Source organism: Microcaecilia unicolor, chromosome 8, assembly GCF_901765095.1.
Source record: "Microcaecilia unicolor chromosome 8, aMicUni1.1, whole genome shotgun sequence".
NCBI classification, from domain to species: domain Eukaryota; kingdom Metazoa; phylum Chordata; class Amphibia; order Gymnophiona; family Siphonopidae; genus Microcaecilia; species Microcaecilia unicolor.
Window position 1 is genome coordinate 192,741,317 of NC_044038.1, and position 19,755 is coordinate 192,761,071.

The 19,755-nt window shown below is 45.4% G+C and overlaps 1 protein-coding gene across 2 annotated transcripts in view; it reads left to right on the forward strand.

Moving 5' to 3' along the window:
- The window catches only part of PSMF1 (proteasome inhibitor subunit 1), an 87,607-nt gene that overhangs the window by 17,781 nt on the left and 50,071 nt on the right, over nucleotides 1-19,755 (forward strand). For both annotated transcript variants that reach the window (XM_030211344.1, XM_030211345.1), the window contains exons 2-4: nucleotides 4,841-4,994; nucleotides 6,456-6,608; nucleotides 10,268-10,350. In XM_030211344.1, coding sequence (XP_030067204.1) covers nucleotides 4,863-4,994; nucleotides 6,456-6,608; nucleotides 10,268-10,350 — 368 coding nt within the window. In that variant the 5' untranslated portion in view covers nucleotides 4,841-4,862. The remainder of the gene's footprint in view (nucleotides 1-4,840; nucleotides 4,995-6,455; nucleotides 6,609-10,267; nucleotides 10,351-19,755) is intronic.

Here is a 19,755-nt window from a genome sequence, read left to right on the forward strand (position 1 = left end):
CACCACCCAGGAAAAAGATCTACGTGTCATCATTGATAAGAAATTGAAACCATTTGCTCAGTGTGCAGTGACAGCTAAGAAAGCAAATAGAATATTAGGAATGGAAAGGAAAACAAAAATGAGGACGTTATAATGCCTTTGTATTGCTCCATGGTGAGATTGCACCTCGAATACTGTGGGTAGTTCTGGTCACTGCATATCAAAAAAAGATAGTATAGAGAAGGGTGATAAAAATGATAAAGGGAATGGGACAACTTCCCTATGAGGAAAGGCTAAAAAAGCTAGGACTCTTAAGCTTGGGGAAGAGATGGGTGAGGAGAGATATGATTGAGGTCTATAAAATACTGAGTGGAGTGGAACGGGTAGGTGTGTATCGCTTGTTTACGCTTTCTAAAAATACAAGGACTAGGGGATACATAATGAAGCCACTAAGTAGTAAATTTAAAACAAACCAGAGAAAATATTTTTCTCTTGATGTGTAATTAAACTCTGGAATTCGTTGCCAGAGAATGCGGTAAAAGCAGTTAACTTAGCACGTTTTGAAAAAGGTTTGGATAATTTCCTAAAAGTAAAGTCTATACACTGTTTTTTTAGGTGGGCTTGGGAAAATACTCTGCTTATTTCCAGGATAAGTAGTATAAAATCTGTTTTACTCTTTTGGGATCTTGCCAGGTACTTGTGACCTGGATTGACCACTGTTGGAAACAGGATACTGGGCTTGATATTTGTTTGTTTATTTGCATCCTGATATACCGCCTTTTCAAATATGGTCAAGGCGGTTTACAATAACTACAATAATCCAAAACTCAAGAAGAGGGGTGCCAGCATAATCAGGAAAGATAACACACATACCTATCAGATAAGGAAAACAAGGTATAAAAGGGGAAATTGGATAGAGAAGGAAAAAGGAGTCAAGCAGAGACCGGTTACTTGTCTACCAGGCATAGCATTATGAATTAACTGAACCAAAAGCAAGTTCAAAATAGTGGTTTTGAATTGTTTTGAATTTGGTTAAAGGAAAGCTCGGTTCTAATCTAATTTGGGCAAATCATTCCATAATTTGGGTTTCAAAAAAAATAGAAGGTAGACGATCTGGTACTTTTGTACCGAGCCAGTTTAGGGGCAGGAAGAAGAAAATGATTACTATCTAGGGAATATAACAATCTTGCTGGAGTATATGAATTGCCAGATTAGATAGGTACTTGGGAGAACCTAGATGAAAAGCCTTAAAAACCAAACACAAAATTTTAAAGCGGAAACGAAATTCAAGTGGTAACCAATGTAAGGAGTGGAGCAACGAATTAATGTCATACTTTTTAGCATCATGCAAAAAGCAGGTGACCGTGTTTGACTGACCTTCAGTCCCTCCCAGTATGGCAACGCTTATGTTCTTATGTAGGCCTGAAGCAACTGGTGGGTTGCCTTTTAGCCTGTTGAAAACTATAGTATGTCCCCTAGAGACCCCACCCACAGATTTTCAGTACTCATGGTTAAAGTCTTGAAAAAGAATATTTTAATAACCCAGCAATCCAACTTGCCCATGACATTAGGTTCCAGAGCTGCATCTCGACTGAGGGAGGGGTATGAATAAATGCTGAGATGGGATCATTACTTTTTAAAAGTTCTTAAGTAAAAGTCCTGGCTTCAAAAGTAGTGACGTAAAAGTAGAAAGTCTTATTTTAAAAAAATGCTCGAGTAAAGTACTCAAGTAAAAGTAAAAAAGTACAGCTCTTAAAACGACTTTTTTTTTATTACAAAGTAAAAAGTATTCTTAACAAGTTGAAACATAGAATCTAATATGTTTACAAGCAATACTGTATTGTGATTATGTACCTATCAACTTCTAATCAGTCTAGATTTCTGTGGGTACAATGGAACAGAAACTAAATAAATTACAAATGTAAATTAAATACCTTTTTAACAAGGTTGTTAAATTTATTAGTGAGATGGTGGAAGAGGGAAGGAATTTTGTGTGTTACATTTTTGAAATGATTGCTGCTATAAAATGTATGCATAGCTTTTTAAAATGTAGATTAACTTTCATTTGTAAATGTTTTGTCTTTTAATCACCTCCATGATAAGCTTTCCTGTGGGAAACTAGCAAGACAGGATGGGAAAGGGAAACCCTATCCAAGAGAACAAGAGGACAAAGCCACTGGTGCATACTGCTTCCCCTCCCCCCCTTCCCCACCTCCTCTGCAACCCTAAAGAGGTCAGACAAGTCAGGGAATGGTACCTGCAAATATCCAGTCAGCTCTCTCATGGCTCAGTGGTGGGCTGATTGCTTAGCTTGCTATAGCAAAAAATAACTTACCTGACTGCTGCAGTGTAGAGCACACAGTGAAGACTCTGAGTCTGAGAGCTAGCTGACTACTAGTTAGTAGCAGTGGCTAATGCTTCATTGCAGGCAGTGGGTGAGCAGCACTACTACTTCTGGCTGCTCATCGAAGTCTGGAAAATTTGCTCAGCTACATGTAGAGGTCCCCAAACACTTGCACCCATAGGTGATCTCTGATGCTGCTGGGCTGGCCCATGTGTGTATGTGTGAGTCTACATCAGCCCGGGCAGAGAGGGCTTAGTTCCGTGGAGGCTTTCCTGCAGACTGACTGCAGATTTGCAGAACACTGCCAGCTCTTCACTGCCAAGGAGCTGCACCCAGGTACTGAAGCCCTGGCAACTGGAGATAAGTGAGCAGCACTAATGGAGGGGTTAAAGGCAACTTGATCATGATCGATCAAAAGCAAACGCCGTCACTAGAGGCTGTTAACGCCATACTAGCGCCGGCGTTTGCTGCCGCCCCATGATCAGAGCCTTCGAGCACGTTAAACAACGCACTCGAGGGCTCTTAGCGCAAGTAGCATGCTAATGCATACTAATCAGCGCTTAATGCATTCATCCCCAATGATCAGCGACCAGCATTCCAAATGTTGGGTCGCTGGCCGCGGCAAACCCTATGCCAGCTCTGAGCTGGCGTTAGGGTTTGCAGATCATTGGGGAGGAATGGTGAGCCCTGTCCAGCATGCATTTGCATGCTGGCAGGCCCCCATTCCCCATTCCCCCCAACGACACAAACCAACCCCCCCCCCCCCCCCCCCCCAGCGACAGGGGACTGGAGATCCGGCGGACCTCTGGTCCCTCACGACGACCCCCCCCCTCCAGGTTCAGGGAGGGCTGTAGATCCGGTGGGTCTCCAGCCCCCCCAAACCCCTGAAAATGGTCTCTGCCTGGTGGTCTAGTGGCTGCCACGGCCCCCCCAACCCAACCCCCAGCATTGGCAAGGGTCCGCTCTGCCTTCTGATCCGACGCCCACCCTCCCTCTCTGCCCGCCCCCCTACCTTGGTTGGAGGAGGGACGCAGCCTGCCTCCCTCCTCTTCCTTCGACGCCACAAAATGGCGGCGCCCAGCCCTGCCCAGTGCTTTGACAGTATAAAAGTACTCCAGCTACTGTTGCTGTAAGTCTTAAGAACTGCTGGGAACAAGAGCAGAAATTTAATCTGTCTCTCATAAAGGGCCCGGCTTACTAAGCCGCACAAACTTTTTAGCACACGCTAATGCTACAGACACCCTTAGGAATATAATGGATGTCTCTATTGTTAGTGCATGCATTAATTTTTAGCGCACGCTAAAAGGTTAGCGCGCCTACAGTGCAGCTTAGTAAACAGGGCCCAAAGGGTTACATAAGTATCTAAGTATTGCCACACTGGGACAGACCAAAGGTCCATCAAGCACAGTATCCTGTTTCTAACAGTGGCCAGTCCAGATCACAAATACCTGGCTAGATCCCAAAAAAGTTCAATACATTTTATGCTGCTTATCCCAGAAATAAGCAGTGGATTTTCCTCAAGTCAATTTAATAATGGTCTATGGACTTTTCCTTTAGGAAGCCGTCCAGACCTTTTTAAAACCCTGCTAAGCTAACCTCCTTTACCACATTCTCTGGCAACGAATTCCAGAGTTTAATTACACATTGAGTGAAGAAAGATTTTCTCCGATTCGTATGAAATTTACTGCTTTGTAGTTTTATCGCATGCCCCCTAGTCCTAGTATTTTTGGAAAGAGAAAACAACCAATTCATGTCTACCCATTCCAGTCCACTCATTATTTTATAGACCTCTATCATATCTCCCCTCAACCGTCTTTTCTCCAAGCTGAAGAGCCCTTGACACTTCAGCATTTCCTCATAGGGAAGTCGTCCCATCCCCTTTACCATTTTTGTCGCCCTTCTCTGCACCTTTCTATTTCCACTATATATTTTTTGAGATGCAGTGACCAGAATTGAACACAATATTTGAGGTGCAGTCACACCATGGACTGATTGTTGTCCATTCCTTTCCTAACATTCTATTTTTTAATCACTTTCCAATCTATTCTATTCAAGCCACTTTTAACCCACCTATATCCAAATCAAATTAATGACAGCGTACAAAAATAGAAGTCAATACATACTGTTGAGATGTACAAATCCAGAAGAAACTCAAAAAATAAATCTAATCTATAACTTATTATATATCTGCTTTGGGGATGCGACCTATACTGAGGTGATAGGGAGCTGGGCGTCCAGGGTCACTGCTATCTTTTCAGTGATCTCTATCTTCACCTGCTGGTAGGCGGACACAACCCACCAGGTCCTGGATTCATCTGCTGCGACTAAAGGAAAGAAAATTATCAGGTAAGACCTAATTTTACCTTGTTTGTGGGTTCAGTAATTTTATTCTTTATTCTCCCTTTAGTCTTATATACAGTCCCCTCTCTCTCCCCTTCATGCCCACGCACACTCTGCACTTTTCTGGTTTTCTCCCTTTCTCGTCACTCTAGACTTCTGTGTTTCTTGTTTTCCTAGGGAGCTGCCTCTACTCATAGCTATGGCTGCAGGATTGGAGCTGCTATACACGTCCGTTGCACAGAGCCTGTCTGCACCGCAGGATGCTCTGCTGTGTTTTATACACTGGGAAATGGTGGTTCATGGTTACCAGTGTCTGGGAACTGGAGACAAAGTGAGTGGAACTATGTAAAATTGGCTAAGCAGGGTAAAATGCCATATTAAATTCTTTACAGTAATCCAGAGGCATATCAGACAGTAAACTCCAGAGACACAAGCAGGGGGGATGCAGGCACACTTGCTGGTGATGTCAATGTAATAGAGTATCTCCTTAAGAATTTGGGAGTGATACTGAAATGTTTTGGGAACCATAAGTAACAACTGTGACTGGTTATTCTGGGGTAAATCGTGGTTAGTTATCCAACTGGTTTCTTTGCTATTTATGTTGGGTTTCCTAAAGAATAAGTGGGGAAGATACAGAGGATTCAGAATACAGCAGCAAAGTTGGTAACTCATAGTGTTCAGTAGGAAAGTTACCATGCTTCTAATATCACTTCATTGGCTCCTGGTGAACCTAAGGATACATTTAAAGTTCTTATATTTGGCATTTAGGGCTTATTATAGCCATTATATTGTAAGGGGTAGTTACAGTAATAGTCCCTGTTAGCCACTTAGATTGAGCCAGTCAAGGAATTTGGGTGTCCTTTTACTAAGGAGCGCTGAAAAATGGCCTGTGGTAGTGTAGACGCGTGTTTTGGGCGTTCACAGAATTATTTTTTAGCACACCTACAAAAAATGCTTCTTTTAAATTTTTGCCGAAAATGGACGTGCAGCAAAATGAAAATTGTCACGCATCTATTTTGGATCTAAGACCCTACCGTAATTGACCTAGCGGTAAGGTCTCACGTGGTAACCGGGCAGTAATGGTCTATGCACGTCAAATTCCACTTGATGTGCTTAGCTGCTGTGCATCAGAAAATAAAAAATATTATTCAGAGGCGCATAGCGGATGTGTGCCAAAATTGAAATTGTCGCAAGAGCCAGGTGGTAACCAATTTGGCGCATGTTGGGCAGCATAGGCGCCTATGCGGCTTAGTAAAAGGGCCCCTTGGTGATTCCAGGGAGTATGAATATAGGGACGGTTAAAATTGGGAATAGGACATTTTCTGGGGTGATACCAATACAGTTCAAAAGAATGTCTGACTACTTGAAATTTCACAGAGGCTGAAACCTTGGATGCATGGAAAGCTAGGAAAAGAATGAGAGCAGATGATGTCGGGCTATTATTTTGCATTGGATGTGTTTGTGATGTTTGTGTATGTGAATATTTGTATGACCTGTATGACTTGAAATTGGTGGAATCCGCTTGTACTTTTGGTTGAAATGAAAGGCAGAGTATAACTGTTAAATTTAAATGTTAGCATGTTACATGTTCATGTCTAACAGAGTCTGTTTTGATTTTTTTCTTTTGAAATCTGTTTTATTTTTCTGCTTCAACTTCACTAGAAAGAAAGCAGTTGCCAGTATTAAATTTGCAATAATGGTGGTCTTGGTGCTCTTATTTGGAGCTCTTTTATGTTCAGTTACCTGATGTGATTAGGGAATCTTTTTTTGAAGCCTATTGTTTGCATTTCAGCCTGGTGAGAATGATAGGAAGTCAGAAAAACTTCCTGCAGGGTGGAACTCAAATAAGGAGCTCTACAGTCTGCGGTACAGATCACAGGATGGCACCAGTCACATTCTTCTGAAGTCTATCATGGTGGAGAACACCATGATATTGAATGCCATGGTGAGTCCAAAGAGCAAAATGTCTGTGCCTGATGGTGTTCACTATATAGTTACATCCAGAAAATAACATCCTTGCTGTGTTCTCAAGCACATTTTATTGACTTTCTGCACAACATAGATTAACGTTTGAAGTTTGGACAGGATCTAGTTTATTTAGAAAATAAGTAAAAAGAAAAAAGGAACAGCTGTTCTGGAGACAGCACTAACTACAAACCTCTAATGAAAGTGACAAGAATATTAAACTTGGAGTGGGGAGGAGAGACAGATTGGATGGGATATAGATGGGTACAGGATGATGGAGACTGATTGTAGAGGTCCTTGACACTGGCCAGGATGGGAGAGAGAATGAGTATTAGGTAACTGTTGGGGGCAGGGCCGGTCTTAAGGCGAGGCGACCGAGGCGGCCGCATAGGGCCCCACGCGGCGCGCCTAAGGTCGCCCCGCCCGCCCGAGTTCCAGTCCTCCCTCCCTCGGATGGCGCGCGACGGCGGAGTGGTGGGGGCGGTCCGCCCCGGCTGTCAGCGGGTGGGGGGTGCCCTGCACCCGCTGCTCCCATCCTGTCCTACCTTTAAAAAAAGACTGTGGAAGCGCCAGAGGGACAGGCAGTGCCTCGTGTCTGCCCTCCCTGCTACTAAAAATGTCTTTGACGTCGTCATTGGGCCTTCTCACATTGAGTCCCGCCCTTCTCTGAGGTAACTTCCAATTACCGCGAGGGTGGGCGGGACTCAATGTGAGAAGGCCCAATGATGACGTCGAAGACATTTTTAGTAGCAGGGAGGGCAGACACGAGGTGCTGCCTGTCCCTCTGGCGCTTCCATATTCTTTTTTTAAAGCCAGTGAGGGTGGTGGGGACCGGAGAACAAAGCTAGTAGGTAGGTTGGGGGGGGGGGGGGACTCAGATGGGAGAAGGGTGTGTGGGGTGGGGGTTCTCAGGTGGGGGGAAGGGTGGGGAGGGGGTTCTCAAATGGGAAGGAGACTACTACTTAACATTTCTAAAGCTGAGGTGGGGGGGGGGGGTTCTTGGATGGTTAAAGGGGACGGGTGGGGAGGGGACTGGGGTTCTTGGATGGGAGAAGGGGACCGAGGTGGGGAGGGGGTTCATGGATGGGAGAAGGGGGTGGGGAGGGGGTTCTTGGATGGTTAAAGGGGACGGGTGAGGAGGGGACTGGGGTTCTTGGATGGGAGAAGGGGACCGAGGTGGGGAGGGGGTTCACGGATGGGAGAAGGGGGTTCTTGGATGGTTAAAGGGGACGGGTGGGGAGGGGACTGGGGTTCTTGGATGGGAGAAGGGGACTGGGGAGGGGCTTCTCGGATGGGAGAAGGGGGCAGGCACTGGGGTCTGAGAAGTGGCCATATGGGAAAATGGGGGCCATGCCTGGGGCTGGTGGGAAAATGGGGCATGCGTGGGTCAGGTGGGAGAATGGTTCTGAAAAGGGGGCCCTAATACAAGGCATGTGGATGAAGGGGGCTGGAACTGGAGGCTGAAAAGGAGGGTAGGTGGGGATAAGGGGGCTAGTACTGGGACTGGAGGCTGAAAACGGGATAGGGAGAAGTGGCTGGGGGGCTGAAGCTCGGGACTGGTGGGAGAAAAGGGCTGGGGCTGAAATGGGGGACTGGTGGGATAGTGGGGCTGGAACTGGGGACTGAAAAAGGGGCGGAGAGAGGGGCAGATCCTGGATGGGGTAGCGAGAGGGAGGGCAAACCCCTGATGGATGGGAGAGGGAGGTCAAATTGTGGATTGAAGGGGCAGAGAGAGAGGGCAGACAGTGGATGGCAGGGATAGAAAGGGCAGACAGTGAATGGATGGGGGAGAGAGAGAGGGCAGACAGGGGCAGATGGTGGATGGATCTTGGAAGGGGCAGAGATAGAGGGCAGATGTGGATGGAAGGGGCAGGGAGAGAGGGCAGACATTGGATGGAGGGCACAGCAGAGAGGGCAGACACTGGATGACAGATGCTGGATGGAAGGAAGACAGTGAAAAGAAGATGAGGAAAGCAGAAACCAGAGACAACAAACTGTAAATAAAATATATATTTTTATTTTTTTGCTTTAGGATATAGTATTGTAGCTGTGTTAATAAATGTTTATAAATAGAACATGTAAATAAGGTAATCTTTTTATTGGACTAATTTTAATACATTTCGACTTAACTTTCAGAGAAGAAAACCCCCTTCCTCAGGTCAGGATAGGATACTGTAACAGTACTATACTGTATTGACCTGAGGAAGGAGATTTTGGCCTCTGGAAGCCAAATGTATTAGTCCAATAAAATGGGATTATTTTATTTTCTGTATTTGTTTTATTTCTATTTGTTAATTTGTAAAGTGGTGATTGGTATTTGTTAGTTTTTTTCAAATTTACATCTGCTGTCTTTATATTTTGCACAGTACTAGGGGTCATTTTCTGTTTCTGTGGTGTTGAATTGTATGCAGAGTCTGGCATCTTGGGGGTTCAGTTTAATTTTTGTCTAAATAGAAAGTTTAAATATTACTACTTATTCTATAGTGGATTAGGGTGTATCTGTGTTTGTGAAAAAGACATGGCTTTCAGTTGGCATTGACTGTGCAGGATTGACGATCTGTACTATTCTGTCAGGTTTCATTTTACAATAGGTGAATTGATGTTCTAGTGCTCACTGTAGTGTTTTAAGATGTTTTCCTTTTCTTTGTGTGATTCGTAGAAATGACTGCTTATGGTATGGTAGAATTGCTCAATAGGTCCTAGAGTGTTTTGTATTCTCGGCATACCTAGTACTGGATTTTGGAGGGGGTGTTAAAAAATGACCGGGAGGGAGGGGAGCCTTGGAGCTGGGAGCCCTAGGGGGGGACGCCCTGGAGCTGGGGGGCTTGGAGCTCAGAGGGAGCAGCCCGGGAACTCAGAGGGAGGGGTAGCCGGCCCTGGAGCTAGGGTGGGGGCGGAGTTAGGTGGGGGCAGGGCTAGGGTGGGGCCCCATCAAATTGGTCTGCATAGGGCCCCGCACTTGCTAAGACCGGCCCTGGTTGGGGGAGGGTATAATATTGGTTAAATGAGTCACTCTAGGTACACTTGGGCAGCTGGGCCAGCCACCTCATTGGAAGGTGACCTTGACTTGCCCAGGGAGCAGGTTGCTTTGTGTGGTGATGATGATTGTCTCGGCTCTCGTATTAAAGACTTTTTTTTTTTTGCCAAAGTGGCAAGTGAGAAATATTGAAGATTGAGTTATGTAGCTGCTTATACTTTAAGGTTGCAGGGTGAATTGTCCCTGTATTTACTAACTCTGCAGGCATTTGATTGAAATGTAGGAGGAGAAGGTCATCCTCTGTAGTGGTACTTTTGAGGTGACTTAGAGGCATATTTTCAAAGCACTTTGGGAGGCTAAGTTCCATAGGTTTCTATGGAACTTTGGGAGGCTAAGTGCTTTGAAAATAAGCCTCATGGTCTCCTGTGGGTGGTGAGGATCTCTAAGAGAGAGGGAGAGATAGTAGATCGTATGGGTGGGCAGATTGGATAGGTCATATGGCCTTTATCTGCTTTAATTTTTCTGTTTCTATCCAGATTTTCAGTGAGACTTGATTTTCTCCCTAAGCACTGTGTTTCGATCTCTCCCCTACTAAAACATAGAGCAGACTCTTTCCTGCTACCCTCTTTAATTGCAGTTCTCTCTTTTTTTATTCCCCTTAGGACCCCAGATTGGAACAGGTGGTGGATGTGACTCTGAAGGTTGCAGATTATGTGAATAGTGATTGTTTGGACAGTTTTGAAAAGTGAGTTTCTAGGGAACGTGGTTGAGGTCACAGTTTGTTGTGACTCTGCAGCTGCTGAAATGCTGTGGCATTTGTGGTTTGCTGCAGAATCATGGGAGATTAGCCACCTGCTCTTTGGGTACCTACCATTGCTTCCCTTATCTATATTTTTCCCCACAATCCATTTTTGAGTATAACACCAAAGAAGTAATGATACATATCAATTGTTTGTTTTTTTTTATCTTTTATTTTATAGCTTCACAATTCCAGTATACAAAGAAAGTTGAAATGGCATATGTGTCCATTATGACCCCAGAAGTCAAATGTCAGCTTTAGCTTTGGCCTGGTTCTGGGTTCCTTTCTCTGGTCCTGGGCCCACTTCTTGGCCCCCGTCCGAGGTCGCCGCTGCTCCCCGCATTATAAATTTAAAAAGCAAAACGAAGAAATCCTTACTTTAGAAGCCCCGGCCGGCCCCCCTCCATTCCTCTGTACTCTTCTGTCAACCCCACAGCTCCGCCTCCTGACTGACACCCTCCGCCCTGTGCCCCGCCTCCTCCGCGGGTCCTCGCCGCCATTCCCTCCCTTCATCGGGCCCCCCTCCCTCTTACCGGGCCCGTGCAGCGCCTCTCACCTCTACGTGAAGGCGCTGCACGGGGAAGAAGATCAGCTGACGCCTCTGTCTTCCATTCTTCTTTCGCGTCTCTCTCCTTTTGGGCCCGCCCCCGTCTGACGTTGGTTACTTACGTCAGACGGGAGCGAGCCCAAAAGGAGAGAGACGCGAAGGAAGAATGGAAGACAGAGGCGTCAGCTGATATTCTTGCCCGTCCAGCGCCTTCACATAGAGGTGAGAGGCGCTGCACGGGCCCGGTAAGAGGGAGGGGGGCCCGATGGAGGGGGGGAATGGCGGCGAGGACCCGTGGAGGAGGCGGGGCACAGGGCGGAGGGTATCAGTCAGGAGGCGGAGCTGTGGGGTTGACAGAAGAGTACAGAGGAATGGAGGGGGGCCGGCCGGGGCTTCTAAAGTAAGGATTTCTTTGTTTTGCTTTTTAAATTTATAATGCGGGGAGCAGCGGCGACCTCGGACGGGGTGGGGGGGGCAAGGCCGTTCAAACAGGACGCTCCTGACGAGCGCCTTTGCCCCCTCCCGGTCCTTTATTTTTTAACTTCTGGACTGCTTGCAGAGGGAGCGGGGAGCAGCGGCGACCTGGGACGTCAATAAAGGACGCCCCTGGCGCGTGTTTTCACCCCCCTTGTTCTTTTTTTTTTTTTTTTTTTAGTTCTACATTAGAGTTTTTAGCCGGAGAGCCCTAACGAGAGGTACAGATCTCTCGTTAGATTTCTCGGCGTTTTCCTTCGTTAAACCAATCGGAAAACGTTAGTGCATGTCATTTCAAAAGGGTTTCTACACTAATTGCTCATCTGCATTCCATTTTCGTTAGCTGCTACGGTCCTCGAAAAATGGGCTTTAGTACATGAAACAGTTGGCAATTTCTTCAATAAAGGGTGGTTAAAGGGTTGTTAAAGTTTTGTGCATCTGGGCCTAAGAGGAGAAGGAGAGAGAATGTCAGAACTGCTCTCCCAGAGGGTTTTGGCTGACACTCAGAATAGGCCCTAAAGCCTCAGTTAGGCAAACTTTTGGGGGTAGGGCCTTGCACAGCATAAGGTAATGCTGACATCTGTCCACTTTTTTGTTCTTTCTGTTTGTAGGGAAATGGTAGAATCGAACCTGGGTACCTGATAAAGCATTCACATCCACCACTGCTTTTTACTCAGCAGTGGCCCGCGTGCCATACTTGTGAGCCTTATAGACTTGTAATAGTACTTCTGCTTGTTACAGCAGGTTCCCTGTCCCCAGTATTGTCTCCATAGCTACAGAGATAAGCAAGTCCCATTATGAGTCCAAACCTCATGCCTTAGGTAGGGCAGCCACTACTGGACAGGGAAACCCAATATGCCACCTCTGTGTCCGTCATAGAATGAACAGTGCATAAGGGATGCAGAAATTTCTGAGGAGGTTAAGGCTTAAAGGTACCAGGATGCCATGAGTGAAGGTATGAGAGAATGAGGTGCAATGCAGTAGAAAAAGCCAAATTAAACTGTTTCAGAGAAAGGTGCTGGAAAAAGTATGTGTAGCTACCTTAAAATGTTGATGGTATTTTGTAGGAGATGCGCTGCAAGGAGATGTACATGTGTCTCATTTTACAGCACAGGAAGATTATGACAATGCATAACAAAATTTGTACAACAGTTAAAATAATGATAGGGTGAATAAGAACATTTAAGACATGATCAGCAGTAGATGAATACCCAAATAAAAGTTCCCCAACAAAGACGAGAGCATCTTGTAGCAAAATTTCAACAGTATGTTGAATCTGTCCGTTCTGATAAGTGATGGTATGATTCACTTCTTTGGAGGTTGTCTTAAGGTGATCAATATAGACATGGAGTCCTGTAAAGTTTGGCAGTTTGTATAAAGTTTGTTCTCCCATGCCAAGAGGTAATGGATGCACAGCATATGGTATAAAGTCTGGAATGTCAATAGAGTCATTGGTAACCAGAGATGTGAAATATGTTGTCCCATGGAGACCAGAGGTGTATGACTGCACTAGGTGTTCGGTAAATAGTTCGAACTGTACAGCACAGTGTTTTTAGGAAGGTGGATGTCATGTACTCAGGGAGCAATCAAAACGGATTTATTTTGGGGAGAGAACAGATGAAAACAAATGTGTCCTGCTCCGAAGTAGTACAAAATGTGTGAGGTAGTCGGTGAGTATGAGAGTTTAGCAGTCAGGGAGCAGGAGAAAAAAATTATTCCTGCAGGAGCTGTCAGCCTCTGTAAACTGATGAGGTTCATGCTGGAAATGAAAGGGTGTGTACTCAAACAAACTGGGATCCATAGGCGTAAACAAAATTCAGTTATCATCCAGTGACTGCACCCATGCGAGATGGTCCAAATGATACATTAGCATTCTATCAAATTGTATACCAGTGTTAACAGGGTAAATAAGTGTGTTGTCCTGACCATGAGATCAAAGTACAGATAGAGCATCCTTGTGGTGAACAGATTGGAACACTAACTGTCCACCAATCAAGGTAAGCTACAGCAAATTCAGACAATTTGGTGCTAGCCATCTGAACAAGAGATGGTGGCCAGTGGCCTAATTTAACAGTGGTCAGAATTTCCTTTAAGATAGTAATAAGCTTGATCTGTACTTGATCACAGGCCATAGCCCATGAAATATTCTTTCCCAACCTATATTCTTCATGTGCTAAGGTCACAATTTTCTGTTCTATAGTGGGTGATATAAGAGTAGAGGTATCTACAATTGCATTGGATAGTTTAGAGGATGCCTCATTAATAATATGTTGTGAGGTAAACCCATCTGAAGCATGTTGAGATGTGGATCCCATCTTATTATTGAGCATCTCTATATCAATTAAGGGCCCCCAATGTAGTTCCTGTGCCACCTAAAATTGTATCCAATAATTCACGCTTGTGTCGAGATTACTTGGCTTGGGGTTTAACTAATTGCATATCATTGAGCATATATACGTGGTTAGCAACAAACTGAGAGCAATTTGGATATTTGTGAGTAACAAACAATTTAGGAAATAGATGCCAAGTGAGAAAATGGTATTCTACATCATATAAAACATCATGTGGTGCATCATATTTAATCTGTAAGGATGTCCTTCCTGAAATGGATCAATATCAGAGAGGTAAAGTATAGGAGGAGCTGAAGTGGTGGAAGAGAAGGGAGGAGGAATGGTAGATAGTAGCATAGTAAATGACAGAAGTTAAAGACCTGAATGGTCCATCCAGTCTACCCAACAAGATAAACTCATTTTACGTGATATGTGATACTTTATATGTATATTTTAGTTTGATTTGTCCTTCTCTTTCTCAGGGCACAGACTGTAAAAGTCTGCCCAGCATTGTTCTTGTACTAAAAGTTCTGATGCTAACATCGAAGCCCCTTAAAATTTACACTCCAGCCTACCATATCTATTCAGTTTTGATTAGGGCATAGACCATAGAAGTCTGCCCAGCACCGTTTTGCTTCCCAATTACTGGCGTTGCCACCCAATCTCTGCTGAGATTCTGTAGATCCTTTCCTTCTAAACAGGATTCCTTTGTGTTTATCCCACACATGTTTGAATTCCATTACTGTTTTCATCTCCACCACCTCCCGCAGGAGGGCATTCCACGTATTTACCACCCTTTCCGTGAAAAAATACTTCCTGACATTACTCCTGAGTCTGGCCTGGCCCCCCTTCAACCTCAATTCATGTCCTCTAGTTCTACCACCTTCCTGTCTCCGGAAAAAGTTTGTTTGAACGTCTGTATCGTGTCACCCCTGTTTCTCCTTTCCTCCAAGATGTACAAGTTCAGGTCAGCAAGTCTCTCCTTGTACGGTTTGCAACCCAAATGCCATACCATTTGTGTAGCTTGTCTTTGCACCATTTCCAGTCTTTTTTTACATCTTTAGCAAGATACGGCCTCCAAAACTGAACACAATACTCCAAGTGGGAGCTCACCAATGACTTGTAGAGGGGCATCAATACCTCCTTTCTTCTGCTGGTTATACCCCTCTCTATGCTTCCTAGCATCCTTCTGGCCACGGCCGTCGCCTTTTCACATTGTTTCTTCACCTTCATATCCTCTGACACCAACACCCCAAGGTCTCTTTCCTGAGTCAAGCTTACTAATCTCTCCCCTCCTATCCGGTATATAGCTCTCTTGGGTTTTTGCACCCCAAGTGCATCACTCTGCACTTCTTGGCATTAAATTTTAACTTTATACAGAAACCATTAGTATTGAGGTTTTTTCCTTCAGGAAAAGGTGAGTGTATCTCTTGATAGTGATATACCCCATTTGTGGAGTTGGCCCATTCTCAATACTAATGGTTTCTGTATAAAGTTTATGGTTATTCTTAAGAAACCGAAGAACTAATTAAAACCCAGGACATCTATTAGATTAAATTTTAACTGCCAGACCCTTGACCATTCTTCTAACTTTTGGAGATCCCTTCTCATCATTTCTACTCCCTCCAGGGTATCCACTCTATTGGCTATCTTCGTGTCTTACGCAATATCTCTCACAACTATATTAAACAGAATAGGACCCAGCACCGACCCCTGAGGAACTCCACTGTTCACCTTCCTTTCCTCCGAGCAGATTCCATTTACCACCACCCTCTGCCATCTGTCAGTCAAACCAGTTTCCTATCCAGTTCACCAGTAAGCAAGGTACATCAAAGAAGAACTACTACTACTACTACTTAACATTTCTAAAGCGCTACTAGGGTTACGCAGCGCTGTACAGTTTAACAAAGAAGGACAGTCCCTGTTCAAAGGAGCTTACAATCTAAAGGATGAAATGTCAAGCTGGGTAGTCTAGATTTCCTGAGTAGAGGTAAAAGGTTAGGTGCCGAAGGCGACATTGAAGAAGTGGGCTTGAGCAAGGATTTGAAGGTGGGCAGGGAGGGGGCTTGGCGTATGGGCTCAGGGAGTTTATTCCAAGCATAGGGTGAGGCGAGGCAGAAAGGGCGGAGCCTGGAGTTGGCGGTGGTGGAGAAGGATGCTGAGAGGAGGGATTTGTCCTGTGAGCGGAGGTTTCGGGTAGGAACGTAAGGGGAGATGAGGGTAGAGAGGTAATGAGGGGCTGCAGATCGAGTGCATTTGTAGGTTAGTAGGAGAAGCTTGAACTGTATGCGGTACCTGATCGGAAGCCAGTGAAGTGACTTGAGGAGAGGGGTGATATGAGCATATCAGTCCAGACGGAAGATAAGACGCGCAGCGGAGTTCTGAATGGATTGAAGGGGGGATAGATGGCTAAGTGGGAGGCCAGTGAGGAGTAGGTTGCAGTAGTCAAGGCAAGAGGTAATGAGAGAGTGGACGAGAGTTTGGGTGGTGTGCTCAGACAGGAAAGGGCAAATTTTGCTAATGTTATAGAGAAAGAAGCGACAGGTCTTGGCTATCTGCTGGATATGCCTCGCCTCACCCTATGCTTGGAATAAACTTCCTGTGCCCTTACGCCAAGCCCCCTCCCTACCCATCTTCAAATCCTTGCTCAAAGCCCACCTCTTCAATGTTGCTTTCGGCACCTAACCTTTATACCTTTCAGTAAATCTAGACTGCCCCTATTTGACTGACTGTACATTTGTCCTTTAGATTGTAAGCTCCTTTGAGCAGGGACTGTCCTTCTAGGTTAAATTGTACAGCGCTGCGTAACCCTAGTAGCGCTTTGGAAATGTCAAGTAGTAGTAGTATATGCGCAGAGAAGGAGAAGGAGGAGTCGAAGATGACTCCGAGGTTGCGGGCAGATGAGACGGGGAGGATGAGGGTGTTATCAACTGAGATAGAGAGTGGCGGGAGAGGAGAAGTGGGTTTGGGTGGAAAGACAATAAGCTCGGTCTTGGCCATGTTCAGTTTCAGGTGGTGGTTGGACATCCAGGCAGCAATGTCGGATAAGCAGGCTTATACTTTGGCCTGGTTTTCTGCAGTGATGTCTGGCGTGGAGAGATAAAGCTGGGTGTCGTCAGCATAAAGATGATATTGGAAGCCATGAGATGAGATCAGCGAGCCCAGGGAAGAGGTGTAGATTGGAAAAAGGAGGGGTCCAAGGACAGATTCCTGAGGAACTCCAACAGAGAGCGGGATGGGGGTGGAGGAAGATCCATGGGAATGTACTCTGAAGGTACGGTGAGAGAGGTAAGAGGAGAACCAGGAGAGGACAGAGGAGCTCTGGAACCCAAATGAAGACAGTGTGGCAAGAAGTAAATTGTGATTCACAGTGTCAAAAGCGGCGGATAGGTCGAGGAGGATGAGGATGGAGTAGTGACCTTTGGATTTGGCAAGGAACAGGTCATTAAAGACTTTAGATAGTGCCGTTTCTGTCGAGTGTAGAGGGCGAAAGCCGGATTGAAGCGGATCGAGGACAGCATGAGAGGAGAGAAAGTCAAGGCAATGGCTGTGAACAGCGCGTTCAAATATCTTGGAGAGGAAGGGTAGGAGGGAAATGGGGCGGTAGTTGGAGGGACAGGTAGGGTCTAGTGATGGTTTTTTGAGGAGTGGCGTGACTACAGCATGCTTGAAGGTGTCAGGGACAGTTGCAGTGGAGAGAGAGAGGTTGAGGATATGACAGATTGGGGGGGGTGACAGTAGGAGAGATGGTGTTAAGTAAGTTGGTGGGGATGGGATCAGAGAACAGGTGGTGCATTTCGAGGAGGAAAGAAGGTGGGCTGTTTCCTCTTCGGTGATATCAGGAAAAGAGGAGAAGGAGGCCTGGGTTGATTTGTTGAGGGAGTGGGTTAAAGGGTGGAGAGGAGGAGGTGGCTTGGTGGTGAATTCGAGGTTGATCTTCTGCACCTTGTCGCGGAAGTAGTCAGCCAGCGATTGAGGAGAGAGTGAGGGGGGGGGGAGCGGAGGGCACTTTGAGGAGGGAGTTAAGGGTGGCGAAGAGACGACGAGGGTTAGAGCTGAGAGAATTAGTCAATTGGGTGTAATAGTTCTGTTTGGCAAGCAATAGGGAGGACTGGAAGGAGGATAGCGTGAATTTATAATGAATGAAATCGGTATGGGTGCGAGATTTCCTCCAGAGGCGTTCAGCCGATCGGGCGCAGGAGCGAAGGTATCGGATGTCAGCCAGGGCTGGGGAAAGTAGTCTCTGTAATGTGCTGTTGATTACTTTGAACCCATGTGTAAGTAATCTCCCAGAAACCTTTATCCTGCCAGGAAATATCATACAGAATCAAGACAGGCGGACCCAGGGCTTTTTTTGAGGGGGTACTGAGTTTACTGCACCTTTTCCATTGTCTGCTAAATTTGTCCCATGGTCCCCAAGTTTTAATGAAAGAGCTCAGGTTCTACACACCAATTCTGCATCGTCACAGATTCTGTGACTGGTTGCAGGGGGCCTGGTTATTGTAGGGTGGGTCCCTCAGTGATCACCCCACTCCTGAAGGGTGGCCTGGCATTTGAGTATCGGCACCTTTTTCACTACAAAAAAATGCACTGGGAGGACCTAGAAAGTACTGCTCAGGATGTGGTTTCAATTCTTGTGTTCTTTCTAGAGAAGTGGAAACCGATGATGCTCACTGTACATTAGTCATGGTTAATGAACAGAGTACCGGCTTTTTCTGTACAGTACAGAAACTCTGGATAACGAGGTCTTTTCCTTTAGGAAAAGGTAGGGGTATCTCTTGATAGCGATATAGCCCATCTGTGGAGTTGGCCCAACCAATTGTGCATATTCGTATGATAGTTCCTGTAATGAATGGCAAACACAGAAGAAAGCGGACCTCCGCAATGGAAAAACCAAGAAAAGAACACAGCGAAGGTGACAAGATGGATGACGCCAAACAAACTTCTACTGGACTCAGAAAAAAGTTCACAGCAAGAGTTTGTTCTTAAAAAAACTGGACTCGACATGAGTCGTGTTTCGGCCGTTCAGGCCTGCCTCAGGAGTCCCTGTATGGCAAAGTGCTATTGGTTCTCATAAGGAGAGTCTTGTGCAAACACTGGATTTCTCTAACAACACCTTAGGAAAATGGAGAAAGAAACTTCTGAGCTTCTGGATGAGAGTGTGAGCGTCACTGTTCTCGAAGCATGCGAGGACATAACTGAGATTGACCTAAAACCAGAAACATCTAACTGAGAGTGCAGCCTGGAACAGATTAAAAATGGGCCTAGGGGGGTGGAGTTGAATTCTAAACCCCGAACAGATTCTGCAGCACCGACTGCCCAAACCGACTGTCACGTCGGGTATCCTGTTGAAGGCAGTAATGAAATGTGAATGTGTGAATCGATGACCACGTCGCAGCCTTGCAAATCTTTTCTATAGTGGCTGACTTCAAGCGAGCCACCTACGCAGCCACCGAGATATATACTGACTGAAATTAAGAAATAAGTTTATAGTGACAATATATGAAGTTGGGTTACCAGGGAAAGATGTGTGGTGTATTAAATTTTTTTTTTGTTACATTTGTACTCCGCGCTTTCACACTCATGGCAGGGACTGTTTCACTTAGAGGCATATTTTCAAAGCACTTAGCCTCCCAAAGTTCCATAGAAACCTATGGAACTTAGCCTCCCAAAGTGCTTTGAAAATATGCCTCTTAGTACCACTTCCAAAACAAAGTTGGAAAATCTCAGTTTTGTTTTGTTTTTTGGCAGCTCAAACACTGGACACAGTTATTGTGACTTAAATCCACCCTACCAAACCTATAAGTTCATATACAAACCACTCCCGGTAATGTCACTAGATGAATAATAAAATCAAGGATTATTTCAGAGCCTTGTGACTATGAAAAACTCACCTTGTCTAAACCCACATTGCAAAGATATCACTGGAGCTTTTCACTACCCAGTATCACTCTGCCTAACTACAGAGACCTTTTTTTCACCAGATTACTTGTTATCCAG